Genomic DNA, 20034 nt, shown 5'->3' on the forward strand with positions numbered 1-20034 from the left:
AATGTTCTGACAGCAAGAAACAAACATCTTGTTTTCTGTTTGTGAACCTGAAGAGATTGGAATTATGCCAATTTAAAAATAATCATAAAATAAATGAATAGTACAAAAACACAAATGAGCGAGCCATTTAAGCTAGTCAGGTAGTGAACTTCACGGACATGAGAAACAATCTCAGTTGTGTGAAATTCACAGAGCTGCAGATCTCTTATCATTTTGGTAGGAATAGTATAATTGGCTTCCATAATCTTGGATTAAAGTCAGCTGGGGCTCTCATTCCCAGGATGTGGCATGACTAGTGGACATTAGGTCCTAGTCAAATTCAGCATGGTACTTCATTCAACTTATTTCTTGAAATGCAGGCATAGTTGACAAATGCAGAATTCATTGCCAATCTCTATTTGCCCTTGAGCAGAGTGGTTTGCGAGACCAAACGGCACCCAAGGGAACAGCATGGTTGCTCAGTGGTTAGCACTGCTGTCTCACAGCACTAGGGACCCTGGTTAGATTTCAGCCTTGAGTGATTGTGCACACCACACAGACATTCTGCCCATCTCTGTAGGTTTCTGCCAGGTGCTCCGGTTTCCTCTCTCAGCCAGACGTGCACTTTATGGAGATTATACGTGGTAAATGTGGGGTTAGGGTAGTAAGATGGGGTGTTGAGTTTGGGTATGTCAGACTCAAATCTATCTTGGTAGTTCAAGTCCTCACTGGTTTCAATGAGGTGATCTTTCACTGAAACAAACAATGCTACAGATTTGATTTTAACAATAAAACAGAAGTTTATTGTGCAAAATAAATGATAAAATAGAATAAACCAAACTATTTAAATGTGCATAAAATGGTAAAGATTTCAAAACATATGGCCAAGAATATAATCCCATTCATCCCAAAGCATCCTACTAGAGTGCTCACACACCGAAGAGAATTTCCTTCTATATTCCACATAGGGTTTTACATAGTTGTGGCTTTAGTTTCCAGTTGTGAATATCTCATAGCCTCTTCTTTGATTATCACGTAACAAAGTTCACATTTTCTCAGATTCATGTAATACCTTCAGGTTTTAAGCAAATACCTCTGGTCTGAAATTTTTAAAATAAATTGAGGTAACCCCTTTTCTGACAGACTTAAAAGACCCTCCTTTTTTGTTGTGGTTCTGTTCGCCGAGCTGGGAACTTGTGTTGCAGACGTTTCGTCCCCTGTCTCGGTGACATCCTCAGTGCTTGGGAGCCTCCTATGAAGCGCTTCGGTGATGTTTCCTCCGGCATTTGTAGTGGTTTGTCTCTGCTGCTTCCGGTTGTCAGTTCCAGCTGTCCGCTGCAGTGGTCGGTATATTGGGTCCAGGTCGATGTGTTTGTTGATAGAATCTGTGGATGAGTGCCACGCCTCTAGGAATTCCCTGGCTGTTCTCTGTTTGGCTTGTCCTATAATAGTAGTATTGTCCCAGTCGAACTCGTTGCTTTGTCATCCGCGTGTGTGGCTACTAAGGATAGCTGGTCATGTCGTTTCGTGGCTAGTTGGTGTTCATGGATATGGATTATTAGCTGTCTTCCTGTTTGTCCTATGTAGTGTTTTGTGCAGTCTTTGCATGGGATTTTGTACACTACGTTGGTTTTGCTCATGCTGGGTATCAGGTCCTTTGTCCTGGTGAGTTGTTGGCTGAGAGTGGCTGTTGGTTTGTGTGCTGTTATGAGTCCTAGTGGTCGTAGTAGGCTGGCTGTCAATTCAGAAATGTTCTTTATGTATGGTAATGTGGCTAGTCCTTTGGGTTGTGGCATGTCCTCATTCTGTTGTTTTTCCCTTAGACATCTTTATTAATAAATTGCGGGGGTATCTGTTTTTGGCAAATACATTGTAGAAGTGTTCTTCTTTTTGCAGTTCTGGTGTGCTGCAGTGTGTTGTAGCCCTTTTGAACAATGTCTTGATGCAACTTTTGTGTGTGTTGGGGTGGTTGCTTTCGTAGTTCAGGACTTGGTCTGTGTGTGTGGTTTTCCTGTATACCTTTGTGGTGAATTCTCCATTCAGTGTTCTCTGTACCATCACGTCTAGGAATGGGAGTTGGTTGTCCTTTTCTTCCTCTCTAGTGAATCTGATTCCTGAGTGTGGCGTTGATGATCCAGCGTGTGTTTTCTATATCTGTGTTTTTAATGATTACAAAGGTGTCATCTATATATCTGACCCAGAGTTTGGGTTGAATTTGTGTTAAGACTGTTTGTTCTTATTACAGCTTCCGCTATGAGTCCAGAGATGGGTGAGCCCATGGGTGTGCCGTTGATTTGTTCATATATTTGGTTTGTGAAGTGTGTTGCGAGGCACAGGTCCAGTAGTTTGAGAATGCAGTCTTTGTTGATAGGTTCCCCATCTTGTTGTCTGTTCTGTATGTCCAGCAGGTTGGCTATTGTTTCTCTATCGACAAAACCCTAGCCAGAGAACACCGAACGGAGAATTCACCATAAAGGTATACAGGAGACCGCTAGGACTCATAACAGCACACAAACCAACAGCCACTCTCAGACAATAACTCACCAGGACAAAGGACCCGATACCCAGCATGAGCAAAACCAACATAGTGTACAAAATCCCATGCAAGGACTGCACAAAACACTACATAGGACAAACAGGAAGACAGCTAACGATCCATATCCATGAACACCAACTAGTCATGAAACGACATGACCAGCTATCCTTAGTAGCCACACATGCGGATGACAAGCAACATGAGTTCGACTGGGACAACACTCCAATTTAGGACAAGCCAAATGAGAACAGCCAGGCAATTCCTAGAGGCATGGCACTCATCCACAGATTCTAACAAACACATCGATCTGGACCCATATACCGGCCACCGCAGCGGACAGCTTGAACTGACAACCGGCAGCGGCAGAGACAAACCACTATAAATACCGGAGGAACATCACAGAAGCGCTTCACAGAAGGCTCCCAAGCACTGAGGATGTCACCTAGACAGGGGACGAAACGTCTGCAACACAAATTCCCAGCTCGGCGAACAGAACCACAAGAACGAGCACCCGAGCTACAAATCTTCTCACAAACTTTGAACTCCTTTTCTCAGAAGCAACCGTGTTACACATCTAGCTTCTGCTAAGACTTATGCAAACCTGCTTACCTGAAACTCAAGATTTTTTCCCCAGCAACTATGGGTCCTCTAATCAAATGAAAATCAAACCAATTCCTGATCTTCTAAAAATTGAAAATTTAATTCACAAATATTTATTTTGCTCATTTATAAAAACCTTTCAATGTAGACAAATTCACATTAGCCTTCCCAAATAGAAACAATGTTTATTAAAAATCAAATCACCATGGCAAAACAAATATCTACAAGTTAATCATTAAACCTCAAACACAAAAAGATCCATATGCTACTCACTGAAAACTCAAAAATCCAAAATAAAGGATATTAAAATAAACAAATTAACACCTTATACCACATCATTAACAATCACACATTTGCAGTCAGATATGAGCCAAACTAGTCATAGATAGATTTCCCTCCCTAAAGAACATCAGTGAATCAGAAGGCTGTTAACAAAACTTCATGTTGGTTTCATGGTCACTATTACTAATTTTCAGTTCTAGGTCATTAGTCTCAGGTCTCTGGATTATTGTTTCTGTGATGTTACCACAATGCTATCACCTTTCCGCCAAATGAAACCAATGAGCTGCAAATTGCAATCAGCCAGCTCTGATTACCACAGGCCAGTTGGGGGTAGAAGCCCAGGACAGTTTTTCTGGAGGCAGAATCCACCTTTCCAGTGCCACTTGGAGAAATCTAGAAGATTGTTGGTTATGCCAGGTGGCACTACTGCCTCACAGCACCAGGGACCCAGGTTCAATTCCAGCCTTGGGCTACTGTCAGAGAAGAGGTTGCATATTCTCCTAGTGGTAAAAACAATGACTGCAGATGCTGGAAACCAGATTCTGGATTAGTGGTGCTGGAAGAGCACAGCAGTTCAGGCAGCATCCAAGGAGCTTGTCTGACTAGGTTTCCTCAGGGTGCGCCAGTTTCCTCAGTCCAAAAATGTGCAGGTTAGGTGGATTGGTCATGCTAAATTGCCCACAGTGTCCAGGGATGTGTTGATTTGGTGGATCAGCCATGGGAGGTGCAAGGTTGCGGGTAGAGGGATGAGTTTGGGTGAGATGCTTTTTGAGTGTCGGTATGGACTTGTTGAGGTAATTGACCTGTTCCCACATTGTAGTGATTCTACGGAGGTTACTCCTGCTACAGTTTGGTGGAAACATGCATAGCACAAGCTCTACTCACGTATAACTAAAAAAAACTTAGTATTGGTGGACTACAGGAATAATTACTGTGGTACTATATCACCAATAAATGAACGAATAATAAATGGCTCAGGCTTGATACAGAGGAGGAGTGGTAGGGAGAAGTGAGGAGGATGAGGAACAAAAACCAATTCTATTTGAAGACGCAACTTTTCTGATTGATTAGTCTATTTGCTTGTCACCCATGTGCCCTTTGGGTGCTGCTCAGAAAGTACATGTGTGTGACTTGTGCCGTGAGATGTTTCATAAATGGAATGTCAAATAAGAGGGTAATTGCAGAAAGCTGGGAAAAAAAAACATGAATAATTATTACATAGGATGGAGTAAACTGATTTTTAGTGTCAGTTTCCTTGGGCGTTATGCTGCCGTGCAAGGCTGTGGTCCTTGACATAGACTAAACTTCTTGTGGAAATGCCATCTCAGTAAAGGAGCTTATTTACATGGCTAAAAGCTGCCATCATGTACAACAAGAACATGACATCCATCATTGCATTCAAATCGGTATTGCACAACATTCTCATTTGAGCGTCACCTACTTGCCAACTTTATTTTGCAAAATTGAAAATGATAGAACAGAACAAACCATTCATGTGTGCCAATTAAAGAAATCATAAACTGGATTATTTCTACTGACAGCTGGTGTAATTGTGTAAGTTTCTGAACTTTTCCTATATTTTTAATGTAGGTAGAGACAGAGTAGGGGTAGAGTGCCATCAGGATCAGGTCATCTGTCCAGGATAGCAGATCTGTGCCTCAGGTGAGAAATAATGGGCAAGCTTTCGGAGAAATCTGTGAACCACTGCAGACATTATTGTAAAATTAATATAGCGATGACTGCATAGCTGGAGCCTGAGAAGGTGACAGACATTGAAGTTTAATGCAGGTTGGAACTGAAATAAATTTTCAACTGGTTCTCATTTAGTGTTCGAATTATGTGGTTAAAAAGCTCATTTTCTTCCCCTACCACAGGCAGAGTAATATATGACATCACCAGAATTGTCAGATTCTTCTTGGTGAAAGATACCATTGATTAAATGGACATGTTCTGCATTGCTTTACATGAACTCAGCTTTTTCCATGGAGAAAGTAAAAATAATATGCTTTACCTTTCATGACCTCAGGATGGCTCAAAGTGCAATAAAACGAAGAAAGTACTTTTAAAATGCTATTTTAAAAACAAACTATAATAGGGGAAATATGGCAGCTACTTTCCAAATAGTAAGACGTTGCACAATGACATGATAATCACTTGACACATATTCTGTTTTCCGGTTGTTCACGGAGGGAAAAAAATATGGACCAGAAACCAGGATAATTCGTATGACTTTCTTTGAAAAGGTTTCATGAGATCTGTTAAACTCCAACTGCAAAGTTGGAGTTTAACGTTTTATCCAAAAGGCAGTATTCTCTTCAGTACTGAAGATACCAACCTATTATGTTGGTCACTTGAATCTGCAACTATTTGACTTAGGTGACAGTTACCAACCGAGCCAAACCAAATAAAAAAAAAAGTCAATGGTCAACTGGTGCTTGGACAGTCAGCATATCAAGCAGAGGTATTCCTATTAAATGGGTAAGAATCAGGATTCCTTCATAAGCACCGAAATATCCTTCGTAATCCTGTAGCAGTTCTCTGCTACATTTGCATTTAAACCATCACAATAAGTCAAAGGCTAGCTGCTGTACTCTGAGGGCTGTCATTCACGACCTGGATGATGATTCCATTGGGAACTCCTGCTCAGTAAGCATAAACTGAACACCGTGTTGTCACATTAGTATGTGACTATATCACTAATAAATGAACTAATAATAAATGGCTCAGGTTTGGTTTGGGGGAAGAGGTGGTAGGGTGATGTGAGGAGGATGAGGAATAGAAATACCAAATTCTATTTGAGGAGGCACATTTTCTGATTGATTATCCCATTCGCTTGCCACCCATGTGTCATTTGGGTGTTGCCACCAACATTCACACACTAAATCTACTGCAGAATTGTTCTGAAGGACTTGTCAGGTGAGAGAATATCAACATTTATGGTAGCATATCGCACAACCTACTGTAATGAGGAACAGCACCTGCATTTATCAGGCAAGAGGCGAAAGTAGCAGCAGCAACCTGAAAACAGGTTGGAAAGGAAATAGAAGAGGAAAACTACAATACACAATCTAGACTCCAATCACTGTATTCATGACTCATACCAGGACTTTGGGACTCCTCAACAGCCCTAATATTTCCTTTTTCTTATGTTTTCAATTTGTTAAAAGGTTTTCGTGAAGTACCTTGCAAAATTTATGTTAAAAATACCATCTAAATTCAAGCTGTTATTGTTATCTAGCACCACAAGTGCAGCAGTTTAAGCTTTCAATATAACTCAAATTTTTTTTCTTAGCTTAGATTATTTACGGTGTGGAAACAGGCCCTTCGGCCCAACAAGTCCACACCGACCCTCTGAACAGCAACCCACCCAGACCCATTCCCCTACATTTACCACTTCACCTAACACAACGGCAATTTAGCATGGCCAACTCACCTAACCTGCACATTTTTGGACTGTGGGAGGAAACCGGAGCATACCCACGCAGACACAGGGAGAATGTGCAAACTCCACACAGACAGTTGCCTGAGGCGGGAATTGAACCTGGGTCTCTGGCGCTGTGAGGCAGCAGTGCTGACCACTGTGCCGCTTTTGTCAGAAGCTATATGTACTGTACTGCAAGTTGCAATATTCAGTAATAGGACATGGCAAGGTGATGAATTCCACAGGTATACCGATGAAGATGGCCTCCTATTCCTTGCTGGAAGGACGTGAACTCCAAGCCCTTTGCCAAGGTGGTGCTGAACTCCACTGTGATGCTGTGCACAAGCTTTCTTGTAGGCTTGAATATATGATGAAGTCCTTATTGTTATACACATCTTCTGTAGTCTGGTCCACTGAAGCTCTCAAACAATTTCAGTGCATTAAAAATAATATGCAACATTGCCATCAGGCAAACAGACATATTTTCTATCCTTCCAACCCAGCAGTCTCTCATCACATGTAAATCGCACTGTTACTGTATATAAATAGGTGTAATATCAGTGTCCAAACCGTGTACATTGTTATGTGATAGTTTCCATGTAGAGGAATGTAGATATACGCAGATATTTTCCAATATCAATCCTTCCTGCATTAGCAGTGACTGACTCAGGGACATATGGCGAATACTGCCTTCTCCATTAATGTTAAAATTGAAAGTGTACTTACACTCCTCCAGTTCTTAGATGCTGTCACTTTTTGCTTGTCCTACTTTTTCCTACAAGCAAGATATAAATGTGCCAAAAAGTGTCTTGCAAAATGTTTAGGTGATGTTGCTGTTATGGCTGAAATGCAATCAAATCCAGGTATGCAATAGTTCTAAGCGTAGAAAACAACGTGATGCATTTCCCAAAGGTTAAGCATTGATTTAGGGAAATTGTTCAGTGAGGAGGTATAGTGCATTGAATAATGGGTGAAGCTATTTGTGCAGTTGAGAAGATAGCTATTTCAAGATTGAACTTACCGTAATAAATGATGTAAAATCATTAAACATCTACTCGCATTACATTCATGCTTTTGGATCAATAGGCCTTAAATTGACTTCTGTCTGCCTCAAGCACGCGACTGGATGACAAAGTACGCACACTCGCACAGATACAGATGCCCCTCCTCCCAACTTTCACCAAGACTTCAAGCGCATTGTCAGAAAACTTTGGTATGCTCTCTGGCACAGAAAGTATGGCATAAGTTTTGAAACATTTCTCATCACATTTCTCGACTACAAAATCCTTCAAATAATGAACCACAAGATGCCTTGCAGTGCTAACCATTCATGATAACTTAACTTTGGCTGATACATAAGCCAATGAACAGTGTAGGCTGGCCTTACATTTCTGCTCCTTTAAATTATGTGAAATGCGTTGTCTGAAATGTGGCCCGGGTCAATTTTCACCAAGATCTCCAAGGCAGTTTTCAGGAATTATCTATTTTAACTGCTGGGATTCCTCAGAATCTGAAGTCATCTGCAAAAGTGGAATGACTGTTTGCACTGAAAATTCTAATGACTTCTAAAGTACAATTAGAAGTTTAAATCAAACTCTGACTGAAAAATTAAATTTCATGTATCAAAACAAGCCTAGTTCTGGAAAAGTGTTATTGTTCCAACCTGAACATTTTGGAAATTTAAAGTGATAATGTCAAAGTTTGAATTTCATGTCTGCTATTTTAAAAACAAGGAACAACCATGACAAAGTGAAGCGCTTCATGAAATTCAACAACTCACCGATAATTTTATTTTCTACTTTATAAAAAAAGTACGAGACATCTGGCAAAAGATCAAGAGCGATCACATCTGCTCCACCAGAAGTGAGCAATGCACTTCATTGCTTCTACTCTACCAGGAGAGAAAAATTGTAACCTTCTCCATTTCATAATTTTCTCTTAAAGAACATAACTACTAACCTGAGAAGTTGCAAGTAGGCATATACATAAAAACAAACCAAGCAGTTTGAATACCACAGCCCAATAGGGGGAGCAAGAACCTGAAATAAAACATTGAAATTCTATATTAATAAATGCAGATTATTGCAAAACTATAAGAGATAGTGGAAACACATACCGAATAGAAACATATACTGAATACTAAAATTATTCCATGCACACACCAATACATGGTGCTTAATTTTATGCAGTTTTCTAACATGGAAATAAATGAGCATTTACTTTGCTTTGCACGAGAAATATTCTGTGAAAGAATATGGGCCATTAAATAATTTTTCCCAACACAATTCTACTGCTATTTTGTTTTAGAAAGCTGGAGTATCTGCCCGGTTTCAAATTGCACAGATATTCATTTCCAAATTCAGAATGTATGGTGTTCTTTCATGTTATTTGAAGAAAATGTAGCTATCTATTAGTTACATTAGCTCAGATATTCCGACCAGGGTCAGAAACCTGATTGGATTAAACAAAATTTGCTTATCTTTAAGGAGACTTCTGCACTGGAAAATGCTGGATAGGGATCTTGTGACACAAACATGTGCAAGAATTCTTAAATCCAGCGGCAATGAACATTGCAAAAATCATGTCCCCTTTTACAGCACTAACCATTGCATTCTGTAGTTTAATTTTCCAGTCTCTGAAAACGGTTCTAAAAGGATAAGTATGAAATGTTCGTGGGGATAGGGATTATTAGATCTAAATGAAGGGAGACTGTGTAGGGGCCAAGGAGGGGAGGGATGTCAAGACTGGTAAGCAGGTAGGGTTATAGAGTCCGAGATCTACAACAGATATAAAGGCCCTTCGTCTCTCACATTCGTGATTTAAAGTGAGCCAGCTAACTATTCTAAACCCATTTCCCAGTACCTATGTACAGCCTTATAGGTTGAACATTGCAAGTGCACATCTAAATACCTCCTAAATGTTATGAAGGTTTCTGCCTCTATCACCCTTACAGGCAGAGAGTTCCAGATTCCCACCATTTTCTTTGTTGTCCAACTGGGCAGGAGCGGTCAGGGGTTTAAGTCTAATATTTACCCACAATAAATGTAGGTTTTTAATCCTCTAACCCTTCCTGGCTAACAATTAAGTGAGTATGACTTTTCAAATTTATTGGGCAATTCCTTCAGTTTCAGCTCTGTCGGGGAATTCCACATGCACCCAACATGCTATTCCAGTCTATGCTGCTCTAACAACTTGCAACCATTAGATTATTGCTTATGTCAAATAACATTGCACACTTTTAGGAATGTTTCCATTTGCTGACATAAACCAAGTACTATACCGTTTTCTTCTTTCTTTCCAGTCTGTGGCCAAATGCCTAGTGTGACGTAAATAACCATGAACCAAAATGTTACTAAGGGAACAAAGTAATAGAACTGATATGGTCGATCCATTACGAGGCACAGCACCACCACTAAGAAATTCAGACGAAATAATATCTGCAAAGGAGAATTGACAAATTAGGTCACAGTTGCCAGCAAATTAGAATATTAATAGTAGCTGACCTTCACTTCTTTACAACTTCAATACGAAAAATGCCCAAATGTAAATGTAGGCACTTGGGAATAATGAACATGAATCTCAACGTTTACCCCGTTTGTATACTTGGAGACATATTTTCATGCTCTCTTCCAGCCCTACTTTTAAGAGAAGAGCAGGGAAGACAAGTTTATAAATGCAGTGCTGAGCCTGTGATTTCCCTCTACAGAAGCTAATGGCCTTATGTAATGAACAAAGAAATATCCTGTAGTAATGAGAAGAGGTCTTTTCGCAGATGAGCCAACTGAGATTTCGACTTTTGTTAAAGTTCATGTATTTATTTTGTATCAAATTATAATCTTCAATTTGGGCTTCAAACATTCTAGCTCTGAAGTTATTTGTTGAAGCTAATTTCTCTTCACCAAAGTAAACCTCTAACGAGATGCAAATGAGTGGAGCATACTTCTTTTTCAAATATGAAAGCTTTCCAAGCAAAGTGTTAAACTGACCAGAGTTATACATGCTTATAAATTCAAACCAAAATTAATTTTGGCTCTACAGCTCATTTTTATCCACAGCAAACATTGTGAACACAAACTGTTTCCACAATAAGCAATATAAAAAATACACAAAGTTTGTGTACCTGACAAATGCGAGAGATTCCATATTCCCCGCTTTTCCAAAAGAAAGAAAAATGTCCATAACCTGTTTGAAACAGGTATGCCGCCACAAGAACACGAACATGCATGTACACAGGTAAAAACTAAAGATGGAAAGATGATTTATTAGATTACAATTTTCATGGCAGTGTCAGATAAATTTCAAAGTATTACACAAGCATTTTACAGCAAAGTAAATGCTGACAATTAGCATAAAATTAACAAATTTCAACTATAAAAACCTTCACAATCTTTGAATGTGTAAGAAATGACACTTACAGTACTTGCTCCTGATATATGATATATTAGTATAATTAGCTGCATCCAACCCTTCCATTCATCTGTCTGCTCTCGGTTCAGCATAGTTGTCTAATAAGAACAAAATAAACTGTCCATAATCATGCCTGTATAGTCAATTTATCAATTTCTATCTGCTGTTAGTCAAGTAAATAAATTGCTCTGGCTTATAAAAGACAAAGGCCAAAAGAATTGCTTTAAAAAATGCTTAATTTCCATTAAATCAGAACACTCCTCCTCCTACAAATGGTTTGCTGGCTGTAACTGTATACAAGAGCAACCTGGTGTGATTTACTTTTTTTCCCCCCTGCAGTGAGTTAGTATCTATGATTCATATTTGAATGCAGAATGGTTAATCAGTAAAGTTGTAGAGGATCCAAAAACTTGATGGGGTGGTAAGTAGTGAGAAGGATACCCTCGGATTACAGGATATTACTTGCCTGATAACTTAGATTATTGGTCAGAGGGGTTGATCTGAGTTCAATCCAGATAACTATGCTGAACCGCTTGGGCAGGACAAACGAGGGAATACATGATAAAATGCAGGAGCCTGGGAAGCACGGAGAATCATTGGTCCCTTAGGGTATCTGGACAAGTGGATAAAGCGAAACAGAACGCATATGGCACTCTTGTCTTTATTAGCTGAGGTATAGAGTTTAAAAGCAGGTTGGGGGGAGGGGGGGCGCGTTACGTTTACACCAAGAAGTGCACAAAACAGTTACTCCACAGCTACAGCACTGTATGCAGTCTGGAATAGGAGGGATGTGATACTGCACTGGAGAGGGTACAGAGGAGATTTGCCAGCTTGTTACTTGGGCTGGAGAGTTTCAGTTATGGCGATAGATTGGACAGACTGGCATTGTTTTTCTTACAGCAGAGAAAATTGAGATGAGACATTATTGAGTATAAAATTGGGGGGGGAAATAGATAGGAAAAACCTTTTCCCTTTGATGGAGGGATGACTGGGGCATCAATTTAGTTGAAAGGGCAATAGGTTTACAAGAGATGTGTGCATGAGAGGGATGTGGGATTCTGGAACTCACTGCCGGTAAGGCAAAATTTGAGTAGTATTTAGATGTGAAGACACACAAGGTCATTGGCCAAGTTCTGGAAAATGGAAAAGCTACACGGCTCTTTTAGACTGAGATATGTTGGGCCAAAGGGCCTTTTCCTAAGGTATAAGCTTCTATGACTATTCTTTATTTACAAATAGAAACCTACATGTAACCATGCACTAGGTCACAACAGTACTACAGAAATGTGCAACTTAAAGATGGCAGAAGCTCCCACAAAAACAATGCCTGTTGTAAAATAGCTGGTTTTAGGACTTAGGAGAACCAACAGATCAATGAACCCATTAGATTGACTATACAATTCAAATTTCAGATCCAAGCAATTATTTTACAAAGTAACCGTAGTCCAAAATAAAGTCTGATGTTCAGATTTTACAAAGTGAAAAACACCATACAGGTCTGAGAATACATTTTTGATATTTCATACAAGTATCTATGCAAGGTTCATATTATATAAAGTAGCATTAGGAGGCTGTGTAAATAAACAAATGTAAATAAAAAAACAAACAGAAATCTGTTATAAATGCCGAAGCATATTGCAAAATGACAGTGATGCAAAAGTTTCAAACATACCTCTTTTGTATTATCATAATAGAAAACTCCCAGCACAATAATATATACCAGCGGTATGAAGAACGTTGAATGTGTGTAATATTTCTGCTCTTTCATGAACAGATCAGCTCTATCACAAAGATAGAAATAGCCCATGATCAGGCCTAATTTAGAAAGGGACAACAGCAGCTTTTCGGAATTGGACAGTGAAGCAGTAGCAGGTTTCTTCTCTTCTCCACTCTCAACATCAGTACTAGGCTTATTCTTCCACCAATTATGACAAAAGTAAGTGACAACTATGAAGCTTATAATACAAATGATGAAAAAGCAGCCAGTCAATTTCTGAATTAGAGAAAGGGGAGATCGGGGAAGACAACATGAACCATCAATGGGCTTCACAATCTTGTTGCAGTAGGAATTCAAGAGAATCATAGCGTTCTGTGAAAGAAAAAATATGATTTTAAATATTCAGTTAAAATGTTCAATGAAAAATCAAAGTTCAATATCTTTAAATTTTCAAAATACTCCACACTAGGTATCCATCTCATTAAAAAAAAATAAGCTTAAGAAATAGGAAGTGGAGTAGACCTTTTATACTTCATTATTTAAGATCATGGCAGATCTTCTATCTCAACTGCACCTTCATGCACTATCCACAAGCTCTTATTTCCCTTAGTACTTAAAATTCCTTGACACCATATAGCACGATTCTGTTACTTATAAAGGTCTAAGATTATGAAAAACTTTAAGCCATAATCAGCAGTATTTGTTCAGACCAAACATCAAAAAGCAAATGAATTAGTTGTTAACAATGTCATACTTTTAATAATTCCTGAGATAATTCTTTCATGTCTGGCATAAAAAGTTACTCTTGCAAATGAACTTCCATCTCTGAATAGCACTGCGGCATACTTGACCAAATGATAATCAAAAATCTTTGCTACTATAACGAACACACTGAATTGTCACAAGTCCCTTTCTCATTTTCAAAATAAGCTATTAACATATTATCTCACTTTGGATATAAACTACAAACTAGATTAACAGCTTTAAAAAAACCAGCAAGTATCAGTATAGCACAGCAGATTGCAAATAATTATCAACATTAAAACTGAATCGCCTCAAAAACCTGAAAAGAAAGCCAACAAGCCTAACAGATTGAATTTGGATAGGTATCAAACAAAATTCGATATTGTTAGTCACGACCTCTAGTTGAGCCCAGAAGAACTGGGAAGTGGCAGCAGGTTGGTGAAAGTTATTTCTACCTATGCCAGCAATGTCAGTGGTATCTGCAGAATTGGTAAATTAGGTGATTGATTATAGCCAATTATATGATCATTCAGAACTGTCTCAGGTTTTTGCAACAAAAGCAAAGTACCATGGATCTTGGAGATCTGAAGTGAAAACGAATGATAGAGAAATTCAGCATCTGAGAAGAGAGAAACATAGTTAACGTTGAGTCCAATATGACTTTTTTTCAGAACAGATTGGACTTGAAATATTAACTCTGCTTCTCTTTCCAAAGATGCCACCAGACAGGCAAAGCTTCTAAAGCAGTTCAGATATTGGAATATTTGTTATAAATACAGGTCGATCTGCTATAATGGGAGTTCCTCTATTGCAAATTTGCTGTAACACGATTGACAAATTGGGGACACTGTTTCTAAAGTTCAAACTTTTAAAGTGTGTATTGGTTATATTCCAATCCCATTAGTTTAAATGGTGATGCTATCATACAATTTTCTTGTAACATGGGATTGCATGAGAACAGAACTACGTTACAGCAGAACTGACTGTATAGGAGGTTTTCTTTCTTACATATGAAGTCCAGCTTGACAAGTATTTTCTTACATCAGGGAATTTGGGAGTAACAGAATAAGTCAGAGTGAGACAAGACAAAGGGTGTTGCTTTGATCTTTTACAAAATATGGTTTGAGAAAAACAGATGAAATCCAGACAATCTAAATTCTTCAAGCTGGTAGATAAGCTTTAAGTTTTCTCCCTCTCAAAACTAGGGTAGTATAAACTCAAAACAAGGAAGTACAAGTGTTGCAATGAAGTTACTTGATAATAATTACCATCAGTGAATAAAGACTTCAACAAAATAAATGAAGCAAGATTATGATACAGCTGAGCAGGTTTGACACAAGGTGCACGGATCACACAATAAATGTTTGTTGACAGCTTGAAAGGTCAGCTAATCATTTGGTCAGTAGTTCTATAGTACTAGCATTGCCAGGCACGTATCCACTGCTGAGACTACAACAAAGACTCAGCCACATCCACGGTCGAGGTCTCAGTAAAGGTTTGATGGATTTCAGGTGGAGGTCTGGCAACTGTTTTGGATAGACCTGGGGTCCCCAAAATAGACCACCCTTTTTTTTTTGTAAATATATTTATTAGTAAATTTTTTTAACATTACAAATTATTGAAAAAAAACAGATATCAGTATAATAAAAATAAAAACACGAATTACAATACAACTACTATCTACTAACTACTAACCTATAATACAAAGCAAACCCTAACACTGTGCAAGGCAACACTAAAAAAAACCCCACAAAACACAGAACAGCTATGCTCGGCACAAAGCTTCCAAACAAAGGAACGGGAGCATTGTATACATTCCCGAATTAACTCAGGAGACCCCCTCCAGGGCCCAGGACTTGACAAATCTAATCATCCTGGTTAAACAAACACCCCAGTTAAGATAACTGACAAATCTATATCCAAATAACTCAAGTAGGACTGCAATGTCTTATAAAAATTGTCTGTTGTGTGGTGCACCATGTTTGTAAAAAGGTCCAAGGGAATGTGCTCCATAATTAATTTTTGCCATTCCGGCAAGTTCTCAGACACCTAATTCATCAGAATATTCTTCCTTGCACAGTATGCAAGAATATTAAATAGTTTCTTCCCATGCCCGTCTAAAGATGGTAAATTTGGTAGACCTAAGAGGGGGGGTATCGGGTCTACTTTGACTTCAGTCCTCAATACCCTCCCTAACTCTCCCGCCACAGCGCTCCAATAAACATGGAGCCTCTGGCATGTTCAAAAGCAATGGATAAGAGTACCTACACTGATTTCACATTTGGGGCACACTGAAGATGCCCTTTTTTTAAACTTGGCTAGACGGTCTGGTACCAGATGAGCCCTGTGCAGAACGTTTAACTGCGTAGCACATGTCCTATTACAGATTACGATCTTTCGAGTGTTCTCCCATGTTTCAGATAAGATCTCCACTCCCAACTCTTGCTCCCCGACCTCACGTAACCGGTTAATATCCTGCCAGGCCCTCCACCCAGCAGGCGATAGAGGGCACTAACCGAAAGGGTGCTTGTGGAACATAGCAACAACCTCTCCGTATCGGGCTTAGTGAGAAGTGTAGTCTTCTTCTGGATGAAATCCCTAACCTGAAAAAAATTGAAAAGATCTCTGCTGGGCAACTCATATTTGCGGCTCAGTTACTCAAAATACATCATAACCTCCCCCTCAAACAAGTCTCCCAAACTAGAAACTCCTCTCGCTGCCCATAGTTTGAACCCTGAGTCCATCATCCCTGGTCGGAACCCTGGCATGTCAACTACAGGTGTAAGTCTTGGATAAACAACCCTCACTCTGACGCATCACCCTCCATGCCTTGACTGCACTAATGACAATGGGGTTTCAGCAATGGCCCATAACTGTCCTCATCTTATCCAGGAACAACAGGTTAATAAGACAGCACTTTGCCTGGGAGGCCTCGATATCCAGCCATATTGGGTTTGGATCATTAGCTACCCAATCACAGACAAAAGACAGCAGGAACTCAACTGATACCTCCTGATGTCTGGGAAATCAACTCCTCCCCCTCCATGAGGCAACTGCAATTTAGTAAGTTTGATGAGGGGCCGTCCATGATGCCAGACAAAGGAACCAAACCATCCCGTAAGCTTCCACAACATTGACCTGGGAAACATCATAGGGAGTATACGCATGGGATAAAGCGAACGAGGAAGAACATATTATCTTAATGAGAGATAATCGGCCCAGCCATGAAATTGGAAGAGGTTCCCATCTCTGGAGGTCTCGCCTAATATTGTCGGGCAAGTGAGCAAAGTTAGTCTGAAATAACAGATCAAACTTGGGGATAATAAAAATGCCTAGGAATCGGAACCCTGTCCGTGACCACTTAAAAGGGAACTGAGAGCCAGCTTCAACTTCTGGCACATCCTTAAGGTTGCCCAAAAGGCATAGCCTCCAATTTGGCAAAGTTAATCTTATATCCTGAAATAGCCCCAAATGAATTGATACATTGTATCAAATGGGGTACGGAGGTCATCAGGTTCGATAAAAACAGAATGACATCATCTGCATACAGTGTAATCTTGTGTGCCCTCGATCCCACTTCCTGAGCGGTTATATGAATGTGCTGACGAATGGCCTCTGCCAGCGGCTCTATCACCAACGTAAACAACGGTGAGAGGGGGCAGCCTTGCAAACTACCCCTACCAATCATAAAATTCCCAGACTTCACCCTGTTGGTGACAACCGCGGTCAGAGGGTGGCGATATAAAACCTCTACCCACCTAGCAAAGAGTCCACCCAACCCAAACTATTCTAAGACATAAAAAATATATGGGCATTCCACCCTGTCAAATGCTTTCTCTGCATCTAAGGAAATCACCAACCACTGAATTGATTGTTGCTGACAAACTTGGACCATATTCAGCAACCTTCTAATATTGTTAGAGGACCTACGGCCCCTTATAAAGCCTGTCTGGTCTTCTTTAATAATATGGGGCAACACCCTTTCCAATCTCAGCGTCAGGATCTTGGACAGAATCTTGAAATCTGAATTTAATAGAGAGATGGCCCTGTATGAGGCACAATCCTGTACAGCAGTGCCTCTGAATCTTTTCCCAGGGATCTGGAAGCTTCTATGACTTTTTCCTTGTCCTTCTATGAATGGAAGTGCACTAGGACCGAGCGGGGGCGCTGCACCGGCCCTACCCTGTGCACTGTAACGTGATAAGCCCTTTCAATCTGTAGCCTGTTGGACTCAATGTGAAGGCCTAAAAACTTCGGCAGCCAGTTTTCAAAGAAGCTCACTGGCTGCTCACCTTCAGGGAGCCCAACAATTCGGAGATTTATCCTCCGACCTCGATTTTCGAGGCCGCCGATATGGTCTTGCAAGGCCCGCACCTCTCGCTCCAGCACCTGGATTCAACTGGATGAGGACTCCATCACAGCTTCCGAGGCCTTAGTTCGACCCTCCACCTCCTGCAGCCTCTCCCCGAGGCCTTGGATCTCCTGCTCGTGCTTCTGCAGCATGGATGCGATAGGTTAGACCTGGGCACGAATCTCCCCATGGATCTCCTCAATCGCAGCCCCAACTTTCAAGTTAAGTCTCTCCATCGCTGCAGGTAATTCCTGAGTGTCTGTCAGGTCCGGGTGGGGGGGGGGGGGGGGGGCGGCTGCTGCTGCTGCTGCAGTCTCTGGTGCTGTAGGTGTTGCAGGAGTCTGCTGTTTGCTTTTTCCTTTCGGCATCCTTCCCATTCCCAAATATTAACAAATATGTGTTCTGTAAAGTTTTAAACTAATAATTCCACCACATAAGTTGGCCAGGGATGGCAAAAAAACCCCAGTATGCCTTGGCTGTTAGGCAGAGCTGTCCACAGCAGTTCTACAGAATCGCCGTCAAATTGCCAAGTCATCAGACCACCCTTCTTTAACTGAAACCAGCTCATGCAGCTGGACTTCCTGCATGGTCTAGGTCTACTCATGCTTTGAGTAAATACCAGCAGCAGTAAGAATGAAGCCCTTTCATGGGCATTAATTGGTCACTTGAGAACCTCAACAGGCTTAAGTGGAAACCCTCGCACATGACAATAGAAATACCAAGCCAAGGAGTACAACATACTTAAAAGGCAAAAATGGCAGGTAGATTAGCTATTCTAATTAATGATAATAGCAGTAAAAAAAAAAGGATGCAGCTATCAGCAAGACAGAAACAGAAAGTATAACTAGAATCAATTACTCCAATAGGCTCAGTCTCCAGACCATTTAATAATAAAAGGTGTAAAAAGAAATATGCAGACAAATTAAGGAACTGAGTAAATAAAACAGGATAATCACAGAAGATTCAATTACTCTGAGGCAGGTGAAGGGAGATAAGAGAACCAACTAGCTACTATGTATAGAGAACTTTGTTTTGCTCAAAACAAACATTCAGTATTAGATCTGTAAGTGGAGAATGAATCTGAGGCAGGTAAAGAAGCAGCTGGAGGGAATTTGTGGGCATTGGAATCACAATAAAAATTCAACTCTAGATGCTATAGAAGGACATAAGTATGATAAAAAAAAACAGATTAATAGACTAGAGAAGAGCTGTTTTTAAGGAATGAGAACATAATTTGATAAAATAAAATGGCCAACTATGTTACCAAACAATATAAAACAATGGGAAACATTCAATACTGGGATTCGGAAAGAAGTGAAGAGCAGAAGAGTGCATTATAGCTAAAATGATGTTATGGAAGAGGATTATTAAAAAGGAAAGAACAGCAAAACTGGAGGCAAGGAGCAAGAGATAGCAGAATGATTAAATATGTAGTTTGGGTAATTACTAGGGAGGTAACAGACAGACTAGATATTGAATGGTGGGAGGAGTAATCAACTAAATATTTGAAAATTAAAACGGGATGTAATAAATTAATTAAAACTCTCAGGATAGATCTCTTCATTAGTTAGGTTACATATACATATTTTAAAAGATTCCAAGGAATAGATAGAGGCAATACTACTTTTAAAAATACTAAATCAGAAAAAGACTAGTGTCAGAGAACTAGCAGATAGCTGGCACAATTTCCAAACTAAGAAGGGTGATATAATACTTAAGGTAGCAAAAATAATGAAATTCTAAATAAAGAAGGGAATGGAATTATATCTTGAAAAGAAAAATGCAATGAATAAAGCATCGATTTTAAATGAGAAAATCATGTTTCAACAAAACTGATGAATGCTTCTGAGGTAATGGAGAGGGAATTGTAAATTCAGGTGTGCAATTTATCTGGACTTTCCAAAGGTCTTTGATAATAGTGCCCCGAAATAGATGTTGTGTTTGCCTAGAGACCAATAATTTGTAAAAAGATATTCGAATTTCTAGTGGCTGACAGG

General features: G+C 39.8%; 1 protein-coding gene across 3 annotated transcripts in view; it reads right to left on the reverse strand.

The window, feature by feature from the left end:
• casd1 (CAS1 domain sialic acid O acetyltransferase 1) overlaps window positions 1-20034 on the reverse strand; it is a 109776-nt gene that overhangs the window by 24187 nt on the left and 65555 nt on the right. For all 3 annotated transcript variants that reach the window (XM_087987146.1, XM_087987145.1, XM_087987147.1), the window contains 5 exons: window positions 12898-13314; window positions 11234-11323; window positions 10939-11058; window positions 10099-10255; window positions 8778-8857 (listed from right to left, as the gene is read on the reverse strand). In XM_087987146.1, the coding sequence (XP_087843272.1) occupies window positions 8778-8857; window positions 10099-10255; window positions 10939-11058; window positions 11234-11323; window positions 12898-13314 (864 nt within the window). The remainder of the gene's footprint in view (window positions 1-8777; window positions 8858-10098; window positions 10256-10938; window positions 11059-11233; window positions 11324-12897; window positions 13315-20034) is intronic.

Source organism: Chiloscyllium plagiosum, unplaced genomic scaffold (assembly GCF_037043375.1).
Source record: "Chiloscyllium plagiosum isolate Xiang-an unplaced genomic scaffold, Cpla_swu_hap1 HiC_scaffold_5, whole genome shotgun sequence".
NCBI classification, from domain to species: Eukaryota; Metazoa; Chordata; class Chondrichthyes; order Orectolobiformes; family Hemiscylliidae; genus Chiloscyllium; species Chiloscyllium plagiosum.